General features: G+C 45.0%; 2 protein-coding genes and 1 pseudogene across 7 annotated transcripts in view; 1 reads left to right on the plus strand and 2 right to left on the minus strand.

Moving 5' to 3' along the window:
* DOP1B (DOP1 leucine zipper like protein B) overlaps positions 1-10,443 on the minus strand; it is an 87,747-nt gene extending 77,304 nt beyond the window's left edge. For 5 of the 6 annotated variants that reach the window (XM_073361204.1, XM_073361214.1, XM_073361195.1 and 2 more), the window contains exons 1-2: positions 10,229-10,443; positions 4,969-5,143 (exon numbers count right to left, since the gene is read on the minus strand). In XM_073361204.1, coding sequence (XP_073217305.1) covers positions 4,969-5,106 — 138 coding nt within the window. In that variant the 5' untranslated portion in view covers positions 5,107-5,143; positions 10,229-10,443. The remainder of the gene's footprint in view (positions 1-4,968; positions 5,144-10,228) is intronic. The other variant, XM_073361230.1, reaches the window with a different exon arrangement.
* Positions 10,423-23,418, plus strand: part of SETD4 (SET domain containing 4) — a 78,117-nt gene continuing 65,121 nt past the window's right edge. The window contains exon 1 of the transcript XR_012160991.2: positions 10,423-10,592. The gene's annotated coding sequence lies outside the window, so the exon portion shown is untranslated. The remainder of the gene's footprint in view (positions 10,593-23,418) is intronic.
* LOC140905350 (carbonyl reductase [NADPH] 1-like) lies at positions 13,413-23,050 on the minus strand (annotated as a pseudogene).

Here is a 23,418-nt window from a genome sequence, read left to right on the forward strand (position 1 = left end):
ATAGTGAACTAAAAAGGTATAAAAGCCTCATGAACAGTTTGTCAAAATCACTGCTGTGAAATAATCTTTCCACAAGACCTTGTATATTTCAATTATACAAAATAGATTAAGGGAATAAGGATACAGGATTTATTTTTATAACACTCAAATTTAATTGGACTCTTAAGTCTGGTCATACTGTGCATCCACAGTATAGGAAATAAGCTGTTTAAATCCCATGAAATGCACTTACATCAAACAAGGATTATGTTTTGAAGTGATACATAAGGACAAAGAACACATAAAATTCTAAGCAACAAAGATCCCATTTTCATGCTAAAGAGAAATATGGAGACTTATCTATAATTGAAATGTTTTTCATAGTTTTCCCACGAAACAAAGCAAGTCTTTAAAACACTGACGAAGGTGTCATTATTTAATTTTTGGTAATTAACACAGTCCACTTCCATGTATTTGGAATAGACCTTTTATAAACATAGTACATTATTTTCTACAGTAGTGCTTGAAAAATCCACTTGTAAGTGACAAATGGAAAGTCTTCCCTGGCAATCACGGGGTCATAAATCACCAATTTCCACAGACTTTAAGCTTTCATTATAAAAAATGAATTCTCACCGTTTCAGGGGAACTGCACAGAAATAAGGTCTCCAGGGTCCACTCCAGGAGCACCTAGTCAGGTCTCAGGCCTCCAGTTGTCACCTGTCTCTGCGCAGGGTCCTGTGTCCTACTCCCTTCTGACAGGGGATTTTAAGGCTGCACAGCTGCCTGACATACTCTGTGATATCCACAACTACCCAGTCTGCCTTAAAGCCAGCATCTAGGATGAGCTTTCTCTCCAAGGACTATGAAAGGTGTGATTTACCGGTAAAGCTCTTTCTAAACAAGCACACTTATTCTTAGGGCAAAAGCATCACAAGGAAAAAAACCAAACAATAAAAGGATTTTAATGCTCACTAAACACACCAGGAATCGCCCATCTTTCACTTGGGGCATCTGGTAGACCAACATTCCCTCTAACTAGGGTGACCAGATGTCCCCATTTTATAGGGACAGTCCCGATATTCAGGGCTTTTTTTTTTTTTTTTTTTTTTTTTAAAAATATAGATGCCTATTACCCCCCACCCCGTCCTGATTTTTCACACTTTCTATCTGGTCACCCTACTTCTAACCCTTCAGCAAGGATTGAAGTCTTACCTCTTGGACAGAAAGTTTTGTCCATTTGTTGAATCAAAATCAAAGTGTCTGTTTAAAGTCATCTTTTTATTAAAAAAAAACAAACAACAACAACAACTTGTTTTGTCCCCCAGTCTCCTGAAAACAGATAAAATCAGTCCTTCCCATAACTCCCCAGGCCAAGCTTCAAAGCTCCTCCCCCCCTTAAAAACACACAAATACGTATCACTCACACTGATACCAAGGGCTATGAATATTCTACAGCTAATAATGTCTAGCCCGTCTCAATATAATGGCTATTTCACATTCACGCATTAAAACAAAATACAACATGGTGCCCAAAAATACTGCACGTGGTTGCAGTATTATCACAGGGATCTCTAATCCTTACGGTTGCAATAAGCGTATTAAGAACATTAAATGAGGTAGTGCTGTATTTCTCAGTCTACGGACTACTCTAGTGCCACTGTTGCAGTTTTGTCAAGCAGCAACGGACTAAAACGAACAGAAGTCCAGTCGGCTTCACTGCTGCTATTCAGAACCCTGGGGGCAACAATGAAATTGCAAAGAACCACATCAGCTTCATGCTGCTACTGCTTGATAAGACTAAGCAGCAGCAGAGCGAGACATTGGAGATATTCACAGAGGAGAAGCACAAAAAAAACCCACACACAGCAGGGGGTGGAAAAGAGTGCTAGAGTTGCAGAGCTCTTTTCTCCCCTTGCTTCACCACAGCCACGAAGCTGGAGGAGGGGTAGTGGAGAGCTACTTCTTCTTCCCTTTACCCCTCATCCCCACAGGCACCAGTTTACCTTCTTAATACAGGAAGAAATGGAGATTACAATGAAGTTGAATGGCAACAAGTTTATACACCCACCCCCACAATTATCTTGTGGAATTCACTACTGCAAAAATCCGTGAAGCCAAGAGCTTAACAGAATCTAAATCAATCAAAATATAAGAACGTTGATAACTACATGAAATAAGAGAAGATTAAAAAGTTAAGAGAGATTAATTCTGATGCTTCTCCCAAACATCTCCTTGCCATCACTCATGCTACCCAGTATGCAGGAAGGATCTCCCTGAGCTTGTCAGCAAAGCTCCCCATTCTTTTCACATTCGAGTTCCTCCTGAAGGCCCACCTGTCACGATGCCAAGAAACTTGCTGTTAAGCAACACTGTCATGCTCATAGAGTATAACGGAGTATAAATTTTCATGTATTTTTAAAATACATCTATTAACACAGCAATATTTGTTGCTTCCCTCCGCACTGTAACTTTAGGTTATAAAATCCCTGCCCAGGGGACTGCACTGCCTATATAAGGAAAACACCAGACACTCCATGGGCACTCCTGGAACTAAACAGTAATTAATAATTATCTTCAGGCATAAGACAGCTAGTAATTGCTTAGGCAAGAGGAAACTTTCCTTACAAGCAGATTATTTTGTAATTTTCCATCAATAGGTGTTTTGGACCTTCCTCTGAAGCATCTGGTATAGTCTATAGCCTCAGACAAGATACAAGACTAGAGGAACCACTGGTATGATCCGGTAATTTTTATAACCTAAGAAGATTAAGTCTAAAAAATACCAGGGCAGATGGACTGACGTAACAGATAAAAGCTTTTTGTTTGGTTTGCACTATACTGCTGCATGTTTTGTCAGTTACACATCTGAGCAAGAGTTTTCAGCTAGTAGATGTCAGCTGGCCCCAGTGAGCAAGACTAGCCAAGGTAAAAGATCAGAGCTCATCTTCCTCCACGTGCAAGTGCCCAGTGACATCTGGAAATGATCAGTGGAACTCTCTGAAGGTCCCAAGTTCTCCTGGCCATTCCATTCAACCTCTCTCTCTTGCAGGGACTAGCCTATCAGTCCAAAAAAATGATGAAGGTTTGCTGAGGATGCGAGGGTATAACTGATAACTCGTGCAGCCCAGGTAGCACCATCCAACTTCTCTCTTCTGAAGACAGCACACACTGAAGGCAGTTAGTAAACCTACTAACTCCACTTTTTGCACAGCTGTGGAGATCTGTTAGTAAGGTTTACACAATGTAGCCAAAGAAGATTATACTAGTAAATGTGCAGTTTTGCTAGTATAACTGCATCTACATTGGAGGCTTTTGCGGACACATCTGAACTTGGAGATCTGCAGTTTCCACACCTGCTTCAACTGTATCCCTTGCAATGAGATACACAGATTTCTCATTTTCTCCTCCTATATATACAGATAATCTTCTTCCTCCTGTGTATATAAAAATTACTACAACAGTTTACTCCTGAGGGAATTCTGCACCAAAAAACTACAAATTGAGCACAATATTTTAAAAATCTGCAAATTTTATTTGTCAATAAATAAATGTGGAGGCTCCAGCATGGCAGTGGGGAGCACAGTCCACTGGCTGCATGGAGGTGGGAGATCACCCTGCAGCCCCCTCCCAAGACACAGACTTGGTGGTGAGGCTGCACCTGACCCTGACACAGCGCAAGGGCCGGGCCTGCCCCAGAAACACCCTGAGGCCCTGCCCCTCCATACCAGGCGCACCAGATGTGGGCAGACAGGTGCAGCCTGGCAAGATCCAAGTGTGGAGGGGCTTGGTGTGGGGTGAGAGGGTTCTGTGTGGGGCAATCTGGGTGCAGGCGGCTCGGTCAGGAGTCCGGGTGAAATCTGGATGCACAGGGCTTGTTGCGGGGTTCTGAGGCAATGGGACTCTGCATGGAGGTCTAAGTGAAGGTGGTTAAGGCTCAGCAGGGTGAGTGTGGGTGTAGGGGGGGATAGGGCTCGGTGAGGGAGGTCACTGGGGGGGTGCAGATGCTGGGGGAGTGGGACTTGGTGAGGTGGGGGTCCAGGTGCACCTGGTTGGGGTCAGTGGACTGGGGGTCCAGGCAGCTGGGGCTGGAGCTCGTCACGATAGGGGTTTGAGTGTGGGGAACTCAGCAGGCGGTGGTCTGGGTGCAGGGGGAGTGGGTCTTGGCAGGGAGGGCTGGTGCAGAGAAGGTGGGGCTAGGTGGGGTGGGGGTTCGGGTGCTAGGGGTCCAGATGCACAAGGATTGGGCAGACAAGGGAGCAGCTCCCCATACAATTTCCTCTCCCCCAGCATGGCTGAGGAGCGATGGGGGCAGGAAGCAAGGGGGGAGGGTTGCGGAGCCAGGAGAGGTTTCTGGGGGTAAGTGTACCCGGTCCTGGCCATTCCATGCAGGGGAAGTGAACTCCTCACCCACCCTGAGTCAGAACTATCAGCTGAGCTCAGTGCAAGGTAGGAGCCCCAGGTGGGGCTGGGGAGGGCCAGGAGAGTGGGGCTCCGGTGCAGGGAGACTCTGGGTGAGGCTTGGCGGGTGTGTGTCTGGTAATAGAGGGTCTGGATGCATAGGGATTGGGCAGATTGGTTTAACTGGCCCCAGTCAGGGCGTACCCAGCCACACAATTTACCTCTCCGCTGGCTGCTCCAGGCACCCAAAATGACACGCCCTGCTCCTGGGAAGGGGCACGTAACCACTCTTGAAGCTTCCCTGTCAGAAAGTCATTTCTGCAATGGACATGAATTCTGCACACACGCAGTGATGCAGAATCCCCCCAGGAGTAATAGCTGCATTAACTGAAAAAGCCCTTGGAATTTTTTGTTTTTTAAAAACAAACTTCCCACTATTTTGTCAACCTATAATTGTTCCCTAAGTTGTTTTCTGGGCTTCGACACATTATTAAAGAGATCTTTAGCTGTCCTAGTCTCAAAGCCAGCAATAAAGGGTAACCCTAATAAAAAACAAAACAAAACAAAAACACTTCCAAGATAGAATACCTTATTGAGTTTGCCAAGTGAAGATATGAGATCTGCCCATTCGCTTGAAGATTCAAAGTTCCTCAAAGCTTTTTCAATCACTGAAGAATAATTTCTGTATCTGTAGTCCCTGAACAGCTCCTGCTCTTCTGGATCCATCTTAGGTTCTCATAGCAAGCCAAAACTACCTGGCAAACTAAAATGAATACACACTGTTATGAAAAATTAACCAAGAATTAAATATTGACAAAGCCTACACCTGCAAAGATTGCAAGGGTGTAGTAAGTATGCAGACATGTTTGAAAGGGAACTGTAAACAATTTATTTAATTTAAAAAACTGAATTAAAAGTAATTTAAGGCATGACACCAATTTCCCATTGCCAACTTTCGTGGTTTTTCAGTCACAGTTTCCTATTTTTAGAAATGCTCTCTCCTATGTCTGAGTGATTCTTTTATACAGTACCAGTAGGGGAGAGTCACTACACAGAAGAACTCATTATACACAAAGTAAATAAACTGGGGATGAATAAGGGAAGGAGAGGAAGATATTTTTCCTATTTTTTCAGCTATAGTAATCGATGGCATTACCTGCAGCAACAGAAAGTTAAAAATTCACACTAAAGCATGATTTTCTACTATGTGCCAATTTGCATGATTTTATTTGAAGTCTCACAATATTTAGTGTTTCTCTTAAAATCCCAGCTCCTGGAGTTGTACAAAGTGAGAATATCAGTTCTCACTTTTTAAAAAAAGTTTTGAGTCTTCATGGTTGTAGAACAAAGCCTTAAAACATTACCTGAGTGCATACCAAAGGCTCAAAAATCAGAAGTAAGTTGAAAGAACATAAAACATATTTTTTTAGAATCTCATGATTTTTAGACCCATCTCATAGTTCTGAGGCTCCTGATTCAAGTTTCAAACAGCTGGGATTGGCAATACTGACAAACTCACTAAAAAATGTTCAGTGAGAGGCTCCTACTTTAGTCATTAAAATAAGTCTGTATCTGAAAACAATTCTAATCAACTTACTCTTTAAAATGTTGGTAGTTAAGGGACAAGTTCTATTCTTCCCTCCATCAAAGATAAAGCCTTTCCCCCTCCACCAGCAGAGCTTTAAGTACAAGTGCATTCAACATTCTGGAAAGGTAATGGCACCGCCAGTCAATATTAGCTCTGCATTAATGAAGTTTCTAGGCAGTGAATACATTAGGCTTCATCTTCACTTCAAAAAAGGTCTTTCCTTAATTGGTGATAGAGAAGACCAGGCAATCTGTAATTTTCACATGTTGGCTGGTGGAGCTGTAACCCAACCTCTTAACACATATGAAAACTACCTGCTTTTCTCTAGGATTTTATGTTGAATTAACTAGGTTGAGTTAAGAATACACCCTTTTTTCCCCTCTCCAATGAATATATGGCCTTAGAAAGTGGCAAATTATGAACAAACACTTGAAACTATAACACAACTTACTTATATTTCATCTTTCAAACCCATTTTTTAATCTTCAAATAGAAATGCATGAAAACAGGAAGAAAGATGTGGTTACTACCTCACTATCAGTTAAGAAGTTAAAAAGCAAAATTATCTGACATCCATTCAGGCTATGTCTAAACATACACCTACTGCGCAGCAAGCTGGGATATAAATCTACAACACTTCAGCGTGTTGTGTACTAGCTCTCCATGTGGACCCCGTTCTTACACCTTAAAAGTTCCCTCGTGATCTCTGACATATGCTGTTTCAAATCTATCTATTCAGCAGTGGTACTTTATGACTGGAAAAATTTGTGAGTGGGCTTGTACAATAGGGTTGCTTGTGATAACGGGGGGGAGGGAGGGGAAGAAGGGGGAGACAGGGCTCAGCAGTTCTGAGTGTCTCTTCTGAATCAAGTCAGATGTTCCTAAAAATCTCATGCTTCAGGGCTTCAGCCAATCACCTGCAGAGGTCAGGAAGGAATTTCCCTCTACTCCACCTCAACATATTCTGTTTTTTGGTCTCCTTCCTCTGAAGCATCGGAGATAGCCAGCTGGAGACAGGATGCTGGATGGGGGAGGCTGGTACTCTGAGGAGGTACTGAGTATTCACTCTCTCAGGTGCTTGGCTGGCTGGTTCTTGTTCATATGCTCACAGTCCAACTGATCACCCATCATATGTGGGGGTCAGGAAGGAATTCTCCCCCAGATCAGACTGGCAGTGCCATAAGGGTTTTTCCACCTTCCTCTAGAGCATATGTATGTGGGTTGCTTGCTAGATTCATCTGGGTATATCTCACTTAATCAAGTCCATGCCACTGCAGGGGCCATGGGCACTGGTGCAACTTGGTCCCTCCCATCCTTTGCCTATGGCACATAACAGTTTAGTCTGAGAGTTGTAATACCTTGGTCTAATTTCAGTTGCTGGGTTATGTTTCTAGCCTGTGATATACAAGAGGTCTGACTAGATGATCTGGTAGTCCCTTCTGGCTTTAAATTCTATGACTATGACACTTGGGCTTGGTCTACACTAGAAAATTAGGTCGGCAAAATGACATTGCTCAGGAGTGTGAAAAATCCAAACCTCTGAACAGCATATTTAAGCCAATCTAAAGCCCCATGTACACAGCAGGGAGGTGGATTACTTACACGGACAGGAGAATTCCTCCCATAAGTGTAGCTAGTGTTTACACTGAAATGCTACAATGAGGCAGCTGTAACATTTTAAGTGTAGATAACCCCACTGATCTATAGTATGCAAGCAACTTTATTTATTATTACTTAAAATAAAGAATGCCATTTTTTTTTTAAAAGAGAGTTTACCTTTTTCAGGCCCAATTCTCTCTCTCATTGTATTACATGCTTTATAAGTTAGAATTGTCTAGAGTGATGCTAAACATAGCAATGCCAGCTTTAACTACTAGAATCAGGGTACTTGCACTGCTATACTAATTGTGATTAGTCCTGCATCCTAGTGTCACTGTACTCCGAGGTAATATAGAAAATACAAACTACAAATAATAGCTATATTTGCAAAACACACCTCGTGTGGACACAGCTATACCAGCAGAACTGCACAATTTTCCTGGTATAAAACTGCGTCTGAGTATATTTAGATTGGAATTTATTCAGCCGAACACTTTATGATCAAATTATAAACACATTTAACAGTGACTGATTTTCATGGAATCACAAATCATTTTCAAATTATAAAGATGTACCTATTTCTCTCAATGGACCATTTGCCATCAAGAATCCATTTTTGTACTTAAATGTTTAGTAGTTACACTCTCATCCTATATAAAGTACCTCCACAATGCACGCCAATTTCAGAAATAATAAGGGTATTTATCCAAAAGCACAGTAATGTGTCTTGTGGAGAAAATAAATAGGGAAATGTTATTTACTCCTGTTATTGACGTCTGAAGTCAATTTGAGTTGTGTAGCTAGATGTCAACAAATTTACATTCAATTTTAATAACTGCAAAATAATATTTGAATGAAGGCAAGATTGTATTATACAAGAAAATATTCTGACAGCAACAAGTAATTAAATAATACTTTTTATTGGTGACCCTAAAGCCCACATTCCATTGCTAGAAAGCCCCATTTTAATTTGTAAACTAATACATTAAAATTTACTCTATAAATCCTACCTTAAAATATTAAAGATTAATGTGACAATCTTAGGACTATACTTCAACCTGTAGGCACAATAGGATGTGGAGATTATTACTATACTGATGTGCTCACTATTGGAGTAACACCTTAACTGACATTTTTTGTGCTTTTGTTTTGTATCAGACATATTCAATTGTTTCATTATAAGACTATTGTTGAAAAAAAGTATTAAATGATCCATGTTTTGCATCATTTACTACTTTCAGAATTATCTTACCTTAGAATCTAATATACTGGAGTAAAGGCTTTAGTTTTATTTCCTTATGAATTCTCTATTCTTTTACTTTAATCTCTTGCTACCTCACTGTATTGCTCTTTACTTTAATCTACTGTGTCAACACAGTAGATTACACTAAAAAAAAGTTTTAAAAATCATATTATAAATCAAAATCTCTGTGATTTCTTTAAATGACAAAAGCTTGCTTTTAAAACACCCCAGCACTGATGAATAAAAGTGAAATTTGACCAGCCTGTTTTCATAGTTAAAGATAAGATCAATGAAAAAGTACATAGACTGAATAAATTATGTAAAGTAATTGAGACATTTCCTCCCATTTTTATCTATCTTTGATGAAAGAGAGACAAGAAAATACGTTTGGTTTTAAAATATTACTTTTAACCTGAGATGTACCTTTAATATTTGTGGCTGATCCCTATAGATAAACACTTGCTTGATAAACAAGAATGTTTTTGTCCAAACACACCATAACTTGGTTTAAGTTTCTCTGTTCTCTTTCCATTTCCTCTATTAATAATGACAATGCAGTGTATACGCCAAGTTCCAACCATGCATCACTGTGCAGACGGCAGGGCACTTTTGCTCACCAGGAATCAGGGGCTCCCTTTCCCTGGGTGCTAGACTAGACACCGTGCTTTGGGCAGAAGTTCACCCTAAGTCAGTGGGTACCGTTGGAGGAGGAAACCCTGCAGCATCTATGCAGCAAACAGGGCCCACACAGCCCTCCCCCGCAGCATCTAATAGCCAGGCACTATGGCAAAGACCACAGCTGTTACAACAGCTTGCCAGTGCTGCAGGGAGGGGAGGGTGTGAGCTGCAGCATCTCAGACAGTCTGCACTTCTGCACTAGAATAGGCGTGTACATACATACATCCTCCCTCCCGGACACAGACACACAGATCCCCTGCTTCTCATACATAGGTATACACACACACACACACAAGAATGACCATACTGGATCAGACCAATAGTCCATCTAGCTCAATAGGCTGTCTTCTCACAGAGCCCAGTGGTTGGTGCTTCAGAGGGAATAAAGGGAACAGGGCAATTACCGGATGATCCAGCCCCTGTTCTAGCAACTGGAGGCACAGCGAGACCCAGAGCATGGGGCTGCGTATTGTGTATATAAATCTCCCCACTGTATTTTCCACGGTATGCATCTGATGAAGTGAGCTGTAGCTCAGGAAAGCTCATGCTCAAATCAATTTGTTAGTCTCTAAGGTGCCACAAGTCCTCCTGGTCTTTACACACACACACGCACACACACACACACACACACGGGGGGGGGGCGGGCACACACCGCTCTCCCTGTGGGTCCCGGCGGGGGCGGAAGCGGCAGGGTAGCAGGGAGAGCGGGGTGGGGCGGCGCAGGGGCCCCAAGGACCCACCTGGCGAGGCGGCGGCGGCGGCTCCGGCCGGGCGCGGACGCTGCCTCTTCCCAGCGACTTGTCCGTGTCCGTGTCCGGGGCGGGGCCAGGGCGAGGGGGGGAGTCCCTCCGTTTCTACGGTAACCGGGCGGGGTCTCGCGCCTGAGCTCGGGGACCCGCCTGCCTGCCCAGCCCGGGCGGCTCCGCAGCGGCCAGCTCGGGCAATACCATCCTGGACTGGCGAGGGGGGAGCCTCAGCCGCCGGAAATGAGGAAGTCCGGTCCACCTTCCCCCTCCCTCTTCCCCGCTGTCAGGGATGTGGAGCTGCTCGGATTCATGATGATTACATTGAGATGTATGACCCTCCCCCCCCCGTAGGGCCAGGGTAAGTGGTACATTCCGGTAGCCTGCCTGTGTATCTGGCGCCACCTGTCGGCGAAGGTGGGGAAGCGCAGCGGCCCCGAGCGCCCCCGCTCCTGCCGCTGCAGGCAAAGCCGGGGTCGCCCCTCGGGACGCTGCTGCGGGGTTGCGCTCCTTCAAGCCGCTCCCAGCGCCGATCTCTCACGCCCGCTCGCTCTGCGGTGGGCAGTGCATCTTGCGGAGCAGGTGCCAAGGCCACCTATGCAGAGGGGCGTTGTTCCTGTAACACAAGCGACGGCAACGCCGCCTGCTGAAATGATCAGCAGTGACATAATCGGCACAATAGAAACAGCGGTCACTGGGGAGTCAGGTTTCAGAAGGGTAGCTGTGTTAGTCTGTGTCAGCGAAAACAAGAGGCATCCTTCTGGCACCTTAGAGATAACAAATGTATCTGGGCCTAAGATTTCGTGGACTAAACGCCACTTCATCAGATGCATGGAATGAAAAATACATAGGCAGGTATATATATTACATCAGGTGAAAAGGTGGGAGTTGCTTTACCGTGTGGGGGGGAGTCAGTGCACTGCTGACGAGGCCAATTCAATCCGGGTGGATGTGGCCTATTCCCAACAGTTGACAAGAAAAGGTGAATATCAACAGAGGGATACTCACACCTTCTTGTCAACTGTTGGGAATGGGCCACATCCACCCTGATTGAATTGGCCTTGTTAGCCCTACAAAAAGTAATAGTCCAATGCCATTTCTATTGGTTTGCTGAAGGGAACATTTCTGAGAACCCAACAATGAAGTGTGAGGAGGAGAGCAAGTCTAGAAGAGGCTCTGCCTCTCTTATGAGATGGGGTATCTGACAGAAAAGTGTAGAACCACTACTCTACAATAAGGCTGGATGCCTACTGGCTTGCCAACAGTGCCTAAAAAGGCCAAGTACAGGCAGCACCTTGCAAGTGGTGAAGCCTAGGAAGGAGCAGCGGGTAGAGTGGCCTTTCTGTCACCTTTGCACCTCCAGAATTCAGGATCCAGTCAGGGACATATCTATCCCATAACAGGTCAGACCAGCCTCCAAGGCTACTCTAACTTAAGCTGTTTGTATTGCAACAGCTCTTTATGGATCCACATTACCTCCTGTTCCAGCATGTCCCCAACCTTTCAACTGCCTACAAGGTCCCTACATGAGAGAGTGCCAGCACAACAATGGCCAGGGAAACCCCTAATGCAGGGAGTATTCCTTGGGCATCAGTTCAGCAGAAGTGCTATAAAGTGTGTGCAGCAGAATCCAGGAGGAGAGGGGACAATGTTTAACAAGCTGTTGCCAAACCAGGTTATATCACAGATTGGTAACTAGTATAAATGGAACTAAAAAGAGTGTTGGAACACCCATAGTTTAGCCTAGCTGGGAGCCTAGGGGTGCAACACTCTTCTACTATAACTAGATCCCATTCACAAGCGCTGGTCATGCCTTGTTAGAATCTCTTTGGACTACAAACATGTCTAATCTGATCATAAGCAGGGCTTGAAAGTCAGTGCATGTGGAGCCCAAATTGATCTCTGCTGGGCAACTTGACAAACAACTCAGAGCACTGGGGTGAGTTAGGTTATGGGTATACCTGTGACATTGTTCTCCTTTCAGTCTTCTCTGAAATTATAAAGGAAAAAGGATGGCTTAGGTCTGATATATATGCTAAGTGACTAGCTGAGTTAGTGCATTAGCCTTTGAACACTAGAGGCTTAGATATAATAATCTTTGCTTAATTCTCAAGCAAAAATAAATGACTCCATTTGTCAACACAACAAAAACACAATGCAACTAGGTAAATCCATTTGACTCAAGAGAAAGACAGGAGTGGACAAGAAATGTTACATGAAAGAATTTTCATTGCATACATCCCATGAATTAAAGGAGACTTAGACTATGCCTATTTCACTGTAACTATTGTATTGAAAGATCTTAATATGACACTTTAATAAGCTCCAAGTTCACTCAGGTTTTGGGAGGGAAAATAGCTGGTGCAAAAGGACACACTTTAGAGACTTGAATTGTGGTAGATATTATTTCAGATACAGCTAACGTTGTATAATAGATGCACTGAACTCCCAAGTAACTCAGTACATCAGCTTTGCCACTTAATTTTGTTTCATTCATATGCACATTTTGTACTTCCCTTCTGTACATTTTTGTAGAAGTTAATCCAAACAATTTGAGATATATCTTACAAAAAACATTGTAAGTCTCAAGCAGTATTTATGATTTAAAAATAAATAATCACATGTAAAATTTATATACACATTGGTATCAAGCCAATTCATGGACACCTGGTTACACTGATAATATGTGATCACTTATATCTTGTAGTGTTAATCTATTAATGTCTAGTTGCATTCTCCAATAATATTTACCTCTCATATAGCAACATTCATGTCCAAAACTTAATTCTTTACAAACATTAACCCACACTGTGGCTTTAAGCCAGGGCCTGTGTTGAGGTGAAGGGGGTGAGAAAAAAACATGCAGCAACTGCATTCCCAGAGAAAATGTGGGCCAGCAGTCCAAGCACACTTTGAAAAGGCACTCTCTCACAACAGCTCAGCTCCACCAGCTGGTGCAAAGGGGAAAGTCTCTGGTCCACAATGCCTTTGGAGATTCTGATGCTGGGGTTGGAAATAGATTAGCATAGTACTTGCAATCCCCAATGTCAACGTGCCTGGCCCCTGAGCAATTTGAAGGGAAAGGATATAAAGAAGCTCCTTGTTCTCTCCCTTCCATACCCACCCTAGGCCACAATCCAGTTCATAATCTAACTTTTTTATGCATATGACACACAAAAAGTCACCACATGTGAACTGTTTTTTCACTAATCAACTGCCCATGGAGCCTATCAATATCAGAGGGTAAAACAGCTAAATATACTGCATTCTGAGCTCCCTCATCTGGAGTTTTAGGAGCATTCAGACCTACCAAGTCAGTCTTCAGTCATCTGGGGCAGTCAGAACTAAGAATTCTGTCAAATTTCTTTTTCTCATTCATCATCCTGGTTTGAGTCTTGGACAATACTACAATTCCTATTTCAGACATACTGTAGGCTCTATGTGGTCAGCCCTCCTTCTCATGTACTCCATTCTTGGTATCTTTCACAAATGTTTTCCATAAGCTTCACTAGCTGCTTCTTAATGATTGTATCACTGTGAAATTTCTGCTGCTGATCTTGGCTGCAACTTGCAAATGCCCAAACACCCATGACATTTGATATGTTTACACCTTTGGTTATAACAGGGAAAATACCATATTTCAATTATTGACAAAATACTGTATAATTTTAGAATAATGGAGAAAGAAAAATGATTGATTTCAAATAACATATCTGTCATTAAAATGAAAGAGTGAAATAGCATTGCAAAAAGTTAAATAGAAGAGTTTCTGGACAATGGTCCTAATTATAAAAAATAAAACCAAATAAGATTCTAAAGAATAAATTTGCAGATGACACCAAATGGAGAGGGTTTGCAATCACTTTGGAGGACAGGATTAGAATTCAAAAAGACCTTGATAAATTGAAGAATTGATCTGAAATCAACAAAATTAAATTCACTAAAGTACAAAACTACATTTTAAAGGAAAAATCAAATGCACAACTACAGAATGGGGAATAACTGGCTAGGCAATACTGCCAAAAAAATTCTGATAGTTATAGTGGATCACAAATTGAATGAGTCAACAAAGTGATGCAGCTGTGAAAAAGGCTAATATAATTCTGGAGAGTATTAATAGGAGTGTCATATCTAAGACACAGTAGGTAAATATTCTGCTCTGTTGAGACTGGTGAGGCCTCAGCTGGAGTACTGTGTCCAGTTTAGGGCACCACACTTTTAAAAAGAGGTGGACAAATTGGAGAGGGTCCAGAGGCGAGCAATAAAAATAATAAAAGCTTTAGAAATCCTGACCTATGAAGAAAGGTTAAAACACCAGGCATGTTTAGTCTTGAGAAAGGAAGACTGAAAGGGAACCTGATATATGCAAGGGAGTTGTAGCTGTGTTGGTCCCAGGATATTAGAGACAAGGTGGGTGAGGTAACATCTTTTATTGGACCAATGTATGTTGGTGAGAGAGACAAGTTTTCAAGCCACACAGAGCTCTTTCTCAGGTCATGATGGATCTGAAGAAGATCTCTGTGGCTCAAACACTCTTACTACCAGAAGTTGGGGGAACCTGATAATAATCTTCAAATATGTTGAAGGCTGTTACAGAGGATGGTAATCAATTGTTCTCTATGTTCACAGAAGGTAGAACAAGAAGTAATCAGCTTAATCTGCAGCAAGGGGGACTTAGGTTAGATATTAGGAAAAACTTTCTAATTATAATGATAGTTAAGTATTGGAACAGGCTTCCAACGAAGGTTGTGAAATCCCCATCACTGGGGGTTTTTAAGAACAGGTTGGACAACCACCTGTCAGAGATGGGCTAGGTATACTAGGTGCTGCCTTATCATGGGGTGACGGGCTAGATGACCTCTCAAGTTCCCTTCTGGCTTTACATTTCTAAGAGTCGATGAAGACTATGGCCCAGAGCTTCAGCTACAGCCAAGGAGTGCACATTTCAAGAGGGAAGTACAAAACTGAACTTTGATCTCTTCTGAACATGAGCCTGACCTGATAATGGTCCAGCCCTCTGGTGAAACTTGGGGCAGCCTACAGGATTCCTGTAAGTTACACCCCCAGTGATCAGCAGGAAGTAGGGACCTTGCTGGCTGAAAAGGAGGAGTTTGGTGTGAGAGCTGCAATACTGGCATGAAACCACTAGAAGACTCCCTATGCTAGCTTTAGCACCAAAATCTGTTGTCAGCAAATTGTAAAACCAGCCACACCAGAGGATCTGGGCCTGTATTTCTAAGCCCTGGTCTACACTAGGACGTTAGGTCGAATTTAGCAGCGTTAAATCGATGTAAACCTGCACCCGTCCACACAATGAAGCCCTTTATTTCGACTTAAAGGGCTCTTAAAATCGATTTCCTTACTCCACTCCTGACAAGTGGATTAGTGCTTAAATCGACGTTGCCGGCTCGAATTTGGGGTACAGTGGACACAATTCGATGGTATTGGCCTCCGGGAGCTATCCCAGAGTGCTCCATTATGACCGCTCTGGACAGCACTCTCAACTCAGATGCACTGGCCAGGTAGACAGGAAAAGAACCGGGAACTTTTGAATCTCATTTCCTGTTTGGCCAGCGTGGCAAGCTGCAGGTGACCATGCAGAGCTCATCAGCAGAGGTGACCACGATGGAGTCCCAGAATCGCAAAAGAGCTCCAGCATGGACCGAACGGAGGTACGGGATCTGATCGCTGTTTGGGGAGAGGAATCCGTGCTATCAGAACTCCGTTCCAGTTTTCGAAATGCCAAAACCTTTGTGAAAATCTCCCAGGGCATGAAGGACAGAGGCCATAACAGGGACCCGAAGCAGTGCCGCGTGAAACTGAAGGAGCTGAGGCAAGCCTACCAGAAAACCAGAGAGGCGAACAGCCACTCTGGGTCAGAGCCCCAAACATGCCGCTTTTATGATGAGCTGCATGCCATTTTAGGGGGTTCAGCCACCACTACCCCAGCCGTGTTGTTTGACTCCTTCAATGGAGATGGAGGCAATACGGAAGCAGGTTTTGGGGACGAAGAAGATGACGATGATGAGGAGGTTGTAGATAGCTCACAGCAAGCAAGCGGAGAAACCGGTTTTCCCGACAGCCAGGAACTGTTTCTCACCCTAGACCTGGAGCCAGTACCCCCCGAACCCACCCAAGGCTGCCTCCTGGACCCAGCAGGCGGAGAAGGGACTTCTGGTGAGTGTACCTTTTAAAATACTATACATGGTTTAAAAGCAAGCATGTGAAAGGATTACTTTGCCCTGGCATTTGTGGTTCTCCTAGATGTAGTCCTAAAGCCTTTGCAAAAGGTTTCTGGGGAGGGCAGCCTTATTGCATCCTTCATGGTAGGACACTTTACCACTCCAGGCCAGTAACACGTACTCGGGAATCATTGTAGAACAAAGCATTGCAGTGTATGTTTGCTGGCATTCAAACAACATCCGTTCTTTATCTCTCTGTGTTATCCTCAGGAGAGTGAGATATAATTCATGGTCACCTGGTTGAAATAGAGTGCTTTTCTTCAGGGGACACTCAGAGGAGCCCATTCCTGCTGGGCTGTTTGCCTGTGGCTAAACAGAAATGTTCCCCGCTGTTAGCCACAGGGAGGGGGGAAGGTTGAGGGGGTAGTCACGCGGTGGGAGGAGGCAAAATGCGACCTTGTAACGAAAGCACATGTGCTATGTATGTAATGTTAACAGCAAGATTTACCCTGAAAGAGTGTAGCCACTGTTTTATAAAATGTGTCTTTTTAAATACCGCTGTCCCTTTTTTTTTCTCCACCAGCTGCATGTGTTTCAATGATCACAGGATCTTCTCTTTCCCAGAGGCTAGTGAAGCTTAGAAAGAAAAAAAAACGCACTCGCGATGAAATGTTCTCCGAGCTCATGCTGTCCTCCCACACTGACAGAGCACAGACGAATGCGTGGAGGCAAATAATGTCAGAGTGCAGGAAAGCACAAAATGACCGGGAGAAGAGGTGGCGGGCTGAAGAGAGTAAGTGGCGGGCTGAAGAGAGTAAGTGGCGGGCTGAAGACAGGGCTGAAGCTCAAATGTGGCGGCAGCGTGATGAGAGGAGGCAGGATTCAATGCTGAGGCTGCTGCAGGACCAAACCAGTATGCTCCAGTGTATGGTTGAGCTGCAGCAAAGGCAGCTGGAGCACAGACTGCCACTGCTGCCCTTTTGTAACCAACCGCCCTCTTCCCCAAGTTCCATAGCCTCCACACTCAGACGCCCAAGAACGCGGTGGGGGGGCCTCCGGCCAACCAGCCACTCCACCACAGAGGATTGCCCAAAAAAAAGAAGGCTGTCATTCAATAAATTTTAAAGTTGTAAACTTTTAAAGTGCTGTGCTTAAAGTGCTGTGTGGCATTTTCCTTCCCTCCTCCACCACCCCTCTTGGACTACCTTGGTAGTCATCCCCCTATTTGTGTGATGAATGAATAAAGAATGCATGAATGTGAAGCAACAATGACTTTATTGCCTCTGCAAGCGGTGATTGAAGGGAGGAGGGGCGGGTGATTAGCTTACAGGGAAGTAGAGTGAACCAAGGGGCAGGGGGTTTCATCAAGGAGAAACAAACAGAACTTTCACACCGTAGCCTGGCCAGTCATGAAACTGGTTTTCAAAGCTTCTCTGATGTGTACCGCGTCCTCCTGTGCTCTTCTAACCGCCCTGGTGTCTGGCTGCGCGTAACCAGCAGCCAGGCGATTTGCCTCAACCTCCCACCCCGCCATAAACGTCTCCCCCTTACTCTCACAGATATTTTGGAGCACACAGCAAGCAGTAATAACAGTGGGAATATTGGTTTCGCTGAGGTCTAAGCGAGTCAGTAAACTGCGCCAGCGCACCTTTAAACGTCCAAATGCACATTCTACCACCATTCTGCACTTGCTCAGCCTGTAGTTGAACAGCTCCTGACTACTGTCCAGGCTGCCTGTGTACGGCTTCATGAGCCATGGCATTAAGGGGTAGGCTGGGTCCCCAAGGATACATATAGGCATTTCAACATCCCCAACAGTTATTTTCTGGTCTGGGAATAAAGTCCCTTCCTGCAGCTTTTGAAACAGACCAGAGTTCCTGAAGATGTGAGCATCATGCACCTTTCCCGGCCATCCCACGTTGATGTTGGTGAAACGTCCCTTGTGATCCACCAGAGCGTGCAGCACTATCGAAAAGTACCCCTTGCGGTTTATGTACTCGGCGGCTTGGTGCTCCGGTGCCAAGATAGGGATATGGGGTCCGTCTATAGCCCCACCACAGTTAGGGAATCCCATTGCAGCAAAGCCATCCACTATGACCTGCACATTTCCCAGGGTCACTACCCTTGATATCAGCAGATCTTTGATTGCGTGGGCTACTTGCATCACAGCAGCCCCCACAGTAGATTTGCCCACTCCAAATTGATTCCCAACTGACCGGTAGCTGTCTGGCGTTGCAAGCTTCCACAGGGCTATCGCCACTCGCTTCTCAACTGTGAGGGCTGCTCTCATCTTGGTATTCATGCGCCTCAGGGCAGGGGAAAGCAAGTCACAAAGTTCCATGAAAGTGCCCTTACGCATGCGAAAGTTTCGCAGCCACTGGGAATCGTCCCAGACCTGCAACACTATGCGGTCCCACCAGTCTGTGCTTGTTTCCCGAGCCCAGAATCGGCGTTCCACAGCATGAACCTGCCCCATTAGCACCATGATGCATGCATTGTCAGGGCCCATGCTTTCAGAGAAATCTGTGTCCATGTCCTGATCACTCACGTGACCGCGCTGACGTTGCCTCCTCGCCCGGTATCGCTTTGCCAGGTTCTGGTGCTGCATATACTGCTGGATAATGCGTGTGGTGTTTAATGTGCTCCTAATTGCCAAAGTGAGCTGAGCGGCCTCCATGCTTGCCTTGGTATGGCGTCCGCACAGAAAAAAGGCGCGGAACGATTGTCTGCCGTTGCTCTGACAGAGGGAGGGGCGACTGACGACACGGCTTTCAGGGTTGGCTTCAGGGAGCTAAAATCAACAAAGTGGGTGTCTTTACATCAAGGAGTATTTCAGGCAGGACTTCACGGAGGGTTCCAATAAGAAATGGTGCACCTAAGTTATCGTTCTTATTGGAACAAGGAGGTTAGCCTGGCCTCTGATTGATACATGGCTAGATTTACCTCGCTGCACCTTCTCTGTGAGTGACTGCAGTGTGACCTAGAGGAATGAGTCCCCTAGACAGGGGAGGAGGCAAATGAGTACAAAACAAATCTGGTCTATTTCTTGTTTTGACCCACTCCATCTATCTTTTACATCTTTGGCTGGCAGCAGACGGTGCAGAAGGACTGCATGCCATCCACATCTCATGGCTGCTCGGCAGAAGATGGTACAATACGACTACTAGCAATCCTCATCTCTTGCCTGCCTGGCAGAAGATGGTACAGTACGACTGCTAGCAGTCCGTATCGCCTGCCCGCTCACCATAAGACGGTTCAATAGGACTGACTGCAGGACTAAAGAGAATGACCTGGTCAAGTCACTCCAAATTTAGTCCCTGCGCCCATGTCTGCCCAGGCGCTCCTGATCGACCTCACAGAGGCGACCAGGAGCACCTCGGACATGACGATGACGGCTACCAGTCGTACTGTACCGTCTGCTGCCACAAGGCAAGGGGTTGCTGCTACTGTGTAGCAATGCCGTACCGCGTCTGCCAGCACCCAGGAGACATAGGGTGACGGTTACCTGAGCGGGCTCCATGCTTGCAGTGGTATGGCGTCTGCACAGGTAACTCAGGAAAAAAGGCGCGAAATGATTGTCTGCCCTTGCTTTCACGGAGGGAGGGAGGGAATGGGGGCCTGACGATATGTACCCAGAACCACCCGCGACAATGTTTTAGCCCCATCAGGCATTGGGATCTCAACCCAGAATTCCAATGGGCAGCGGAGACTGCGGGAACTGTGGGATAGCTACCCACAGTGCAACGCTCCGGAAGTCGACTCTAGCCTCGGTACTGTGGAAGCGCTCCGCCGAGTTAATGCACTTAATGCACTTAGAGCATTTTCTGTGGGGACACACACACTCGAATATATAAAACCGATTTCTAAAAAACCGACTTCTATAAATTCGACCTAATTTCGTAGTGTAGACATACCCTAAGAGTTTGTTAGTTTCAATAGCTTAATTTCTTACAGTGGAAAATGATCCCAATAAAAATGTGAGATTCCCTTATGATCCATAGATCATAATACAAAATAGCAAAATTTCTGAGAAGAGCTGTTTAATGGTTTGTGGAGTTCATGTTACTGGAGGGGATCTTAATTTGTATTTATTTATGCATTTAAAAACATTTATTCAACACAATAAAATTAATTATTCAGTGCTTCAGGGTATATTTTGTCACTGCATGAATTTAACTCCCATTAACCTGAATTGGAGTTATACATGTGCACTGAAAAGAAAACACATTTCTTAACTCACTAATCTGTGTTACTCAGACCAACGTTGTAATAAACATAACATTTTATATTGTTGGCAATCCACTCGTGATGCCTAACAGTTTAATTGCAAAATTAAATACCATGTGTCCTTATTAATACACCATTACCATGTGTCCTTATTAAGTATTTTTACATCAAGCCTTTTTCAGATCAAAAGTTCAGATTCCCCAGTCCCCCATCTACATATTTTTACTTATCCTCTCTGTAAGGCTCTGTCTATAGTACACTTTTTTCTTAGTTTCCTACAGTTGTTGCTACCAGTGCATCTTCATTGGTGTTTCCACCATGATAGCTTATGCCGGCCGCAAACAGGTCTAGACAACACGGTGCTTAAAATGCTGCTGGGTGCTGCACCTTGATTATGCTAGTGCTTCTACTGGTGGAACTGAACCAGTGATAGAAAATGTGAGTAATTTTAGGAAAGTGAGTCTACTGGTGATGAAGCTGTGTATGAGCTTATATTTACAGTAATAAAATCTCCTCAGTTTACAAAATGAGATCGTGAAATACACTGCAGTGATCTAGTACCTCACCTCAGTGTGGAAGAGATTGTCACAATATTATGAGTTGAGTTAACCATGTGGTTTTGTGAGTGGTAATAATTCATTGCAGACCATCTCTCTGCCTGCAAAAAAGTTAGTTTTTAGTGTTACCTCTGCTTGAACGTGAAATGGTGTGGGATCAGCAACACCTTATATGGCAAGAAAAATAAAAACCACAGTAATGAATCAAGCTACCATACTGTACAAATACAGAATTCCAACATGCACATTATATAACGCATCACATCCCAATTCCTGTTTAGAAAAGGAGAATTTATTGACCCTGTTTTTCTCCCCCCATCCCTGCAGGGCTGGAGCTATGGGACAGACTTCACCCCCAGAGGGGCAGCAAGAGCACCTACTCTTGCACACAGGAGCATCCTGAGCACACAGGTGGGGAGAAATATCTGGGTGCAGCTCCCACTCCAGCTGTGCTCTTTAGGCAGGTCCTTGCCCTGGGCAGACAGTGGCTATGGGGGAGGAGCCTGGAATCTTCCCCATCTCTGTGGGGTAATTATCGGGGTTACTCTCTACCTCAACCCTCTAGGGTGCCTCTCGCGTGTCTGATGTACTGCATCTTGAATGCAAGCTTTGTTGGTGCATCAGCAGCTAGCTCTTGTAGGTGCTAGCCCTAGTGGGTCCCAATAACTGCTCAAACACATGGCTAAGGGAAAGGTTTTTACTAGGGCTGGCAGGAAGGGGAAAGGTTGCAAATACCCTAGGTCAGTGGTTCTCAACTTATTTACTGTTGTGGGCTGTATGTGCAGCTCTCTGTGTGTTATGTGGGCTGCATCCACACAATATATATACTGCTTGTATGGCCCTGAGGATGTCACACAGGCTGCAGCAGTGTGGTGATTGGGCCTCAAGTGCTTACACAGCGACAGCTCAAAATGTGCAATAACAGTTCTTGTTTGGGTCCCTGGGGCAGTCCAATTGAGAGTCGGCATTCTTCAGGCTGAGTGCCCGGGTGCCCTCTCCAATCCAGTCTCTGTTCAAACAAATAAGCATTTGTGGGTTTCCCAGCCAGGCTCAGTTAGTGAAGGAGGCATCACCACAGGGAATGAGGGAGCCAGGTGCCTCCACTCAGCCACATCCCATATACCTTCCCTGCTTATGGGGAACAGATTCTTTATTGTTATAGCCAAGGGAGAACTTACCCTCCCTCGCTCCCTGCAGCTTGGGTGAGATGGTACATTCCAGCATCAGGTGAGTGGTAGGCGGGAGCACTGCAGAGCACTGTGGGTGGCTTCCTAAAGCTGGCCTGGGGGAAGGCCTGGGTACCACAGGCTTGTGCCTACGACTCTGTTCCTGCAGTTACGCTCTTAGGTCCCAGCAATGTCCCAAGAGCCGTAGTCTAGCCCAGCTACCCTGTTTCCCACTCCCAGGATTGTATTATGAGCCTCAGGCTATTTAGTGATTTTCCAGAAGCCTCAGCTCCTGGAGTCCTGTGATTAAGTGAAAATTTTAGGTTTTTAAAATAAGTTTCTTGCTTCCCTGCCCCCTAGCCCCGGATGAGCAGAAAAGCTTGAAAATGGGATCTGCATGTATCTTGCAAGCTCAGAAACCAGAAGGCAGATTAAAAGGAACCAAAATTTATGATTAAAAATAAATCTAATGATTTTTTAACTGCTGGGGTTAGTAATAGCATAGCTAGGAGTATAGGGTTACGTAACGGGGTAGGTCACCTCCCAAATGTTCCCACATGGTCAGGTTGGCCAGTAGCCTGCCTCAATTTCCCTCTTCAACAGGGCTCCTTAATAAATTCCACACACCCAGGTCATCTTCTTCTTACCAGATGCGGAGTTTGCCAGGTCAATCTGCAGCAGCCTCATCAGTGAAGTGCAAAGCCCTCAGCGAAGCAAGCTTGAGTCCCCCTTTCCTTCCCCCAGGTGTGCTCGACCCCTGTCCCCGGCAGCTAAGCCTGGGCAGGGAATGTACCACCACTGCCTCCCAGCCAGGCTCTCTCAGACATAAGCGGCTCTGTCCCACTCCTCACCAGGCTGCCAGGGAGAGCAGCTGAATGTGTAGGGGTGGAGACCCAGGGAGAGAAGGACAGAGCCCCTCTCCCTACCAGGCAGGCCAATCTGGGGAGGGACACTTGACCCTGCATACCCTCGCTATGCGTTGCCTTTGAACTGACCCTCTTAGTTCTACCCCCTCAGGCTGGGAATCAGCTGATTAATTATGGCACAAGTAGGGC

Source organism: Lepidochelys kempii, chromosome 1, assembly GCF_965140285.1.
Source record: "Lepidochelys kempii isolate rLepKem1 chromosome 1, rLepKem1.hap1, whole genome shotgun sequence".
NCBI lineage: Eukaryota > Metazoa > Chordata > Testudines > Cheloniidae > Lepidochelys > Lepidochelys kempii.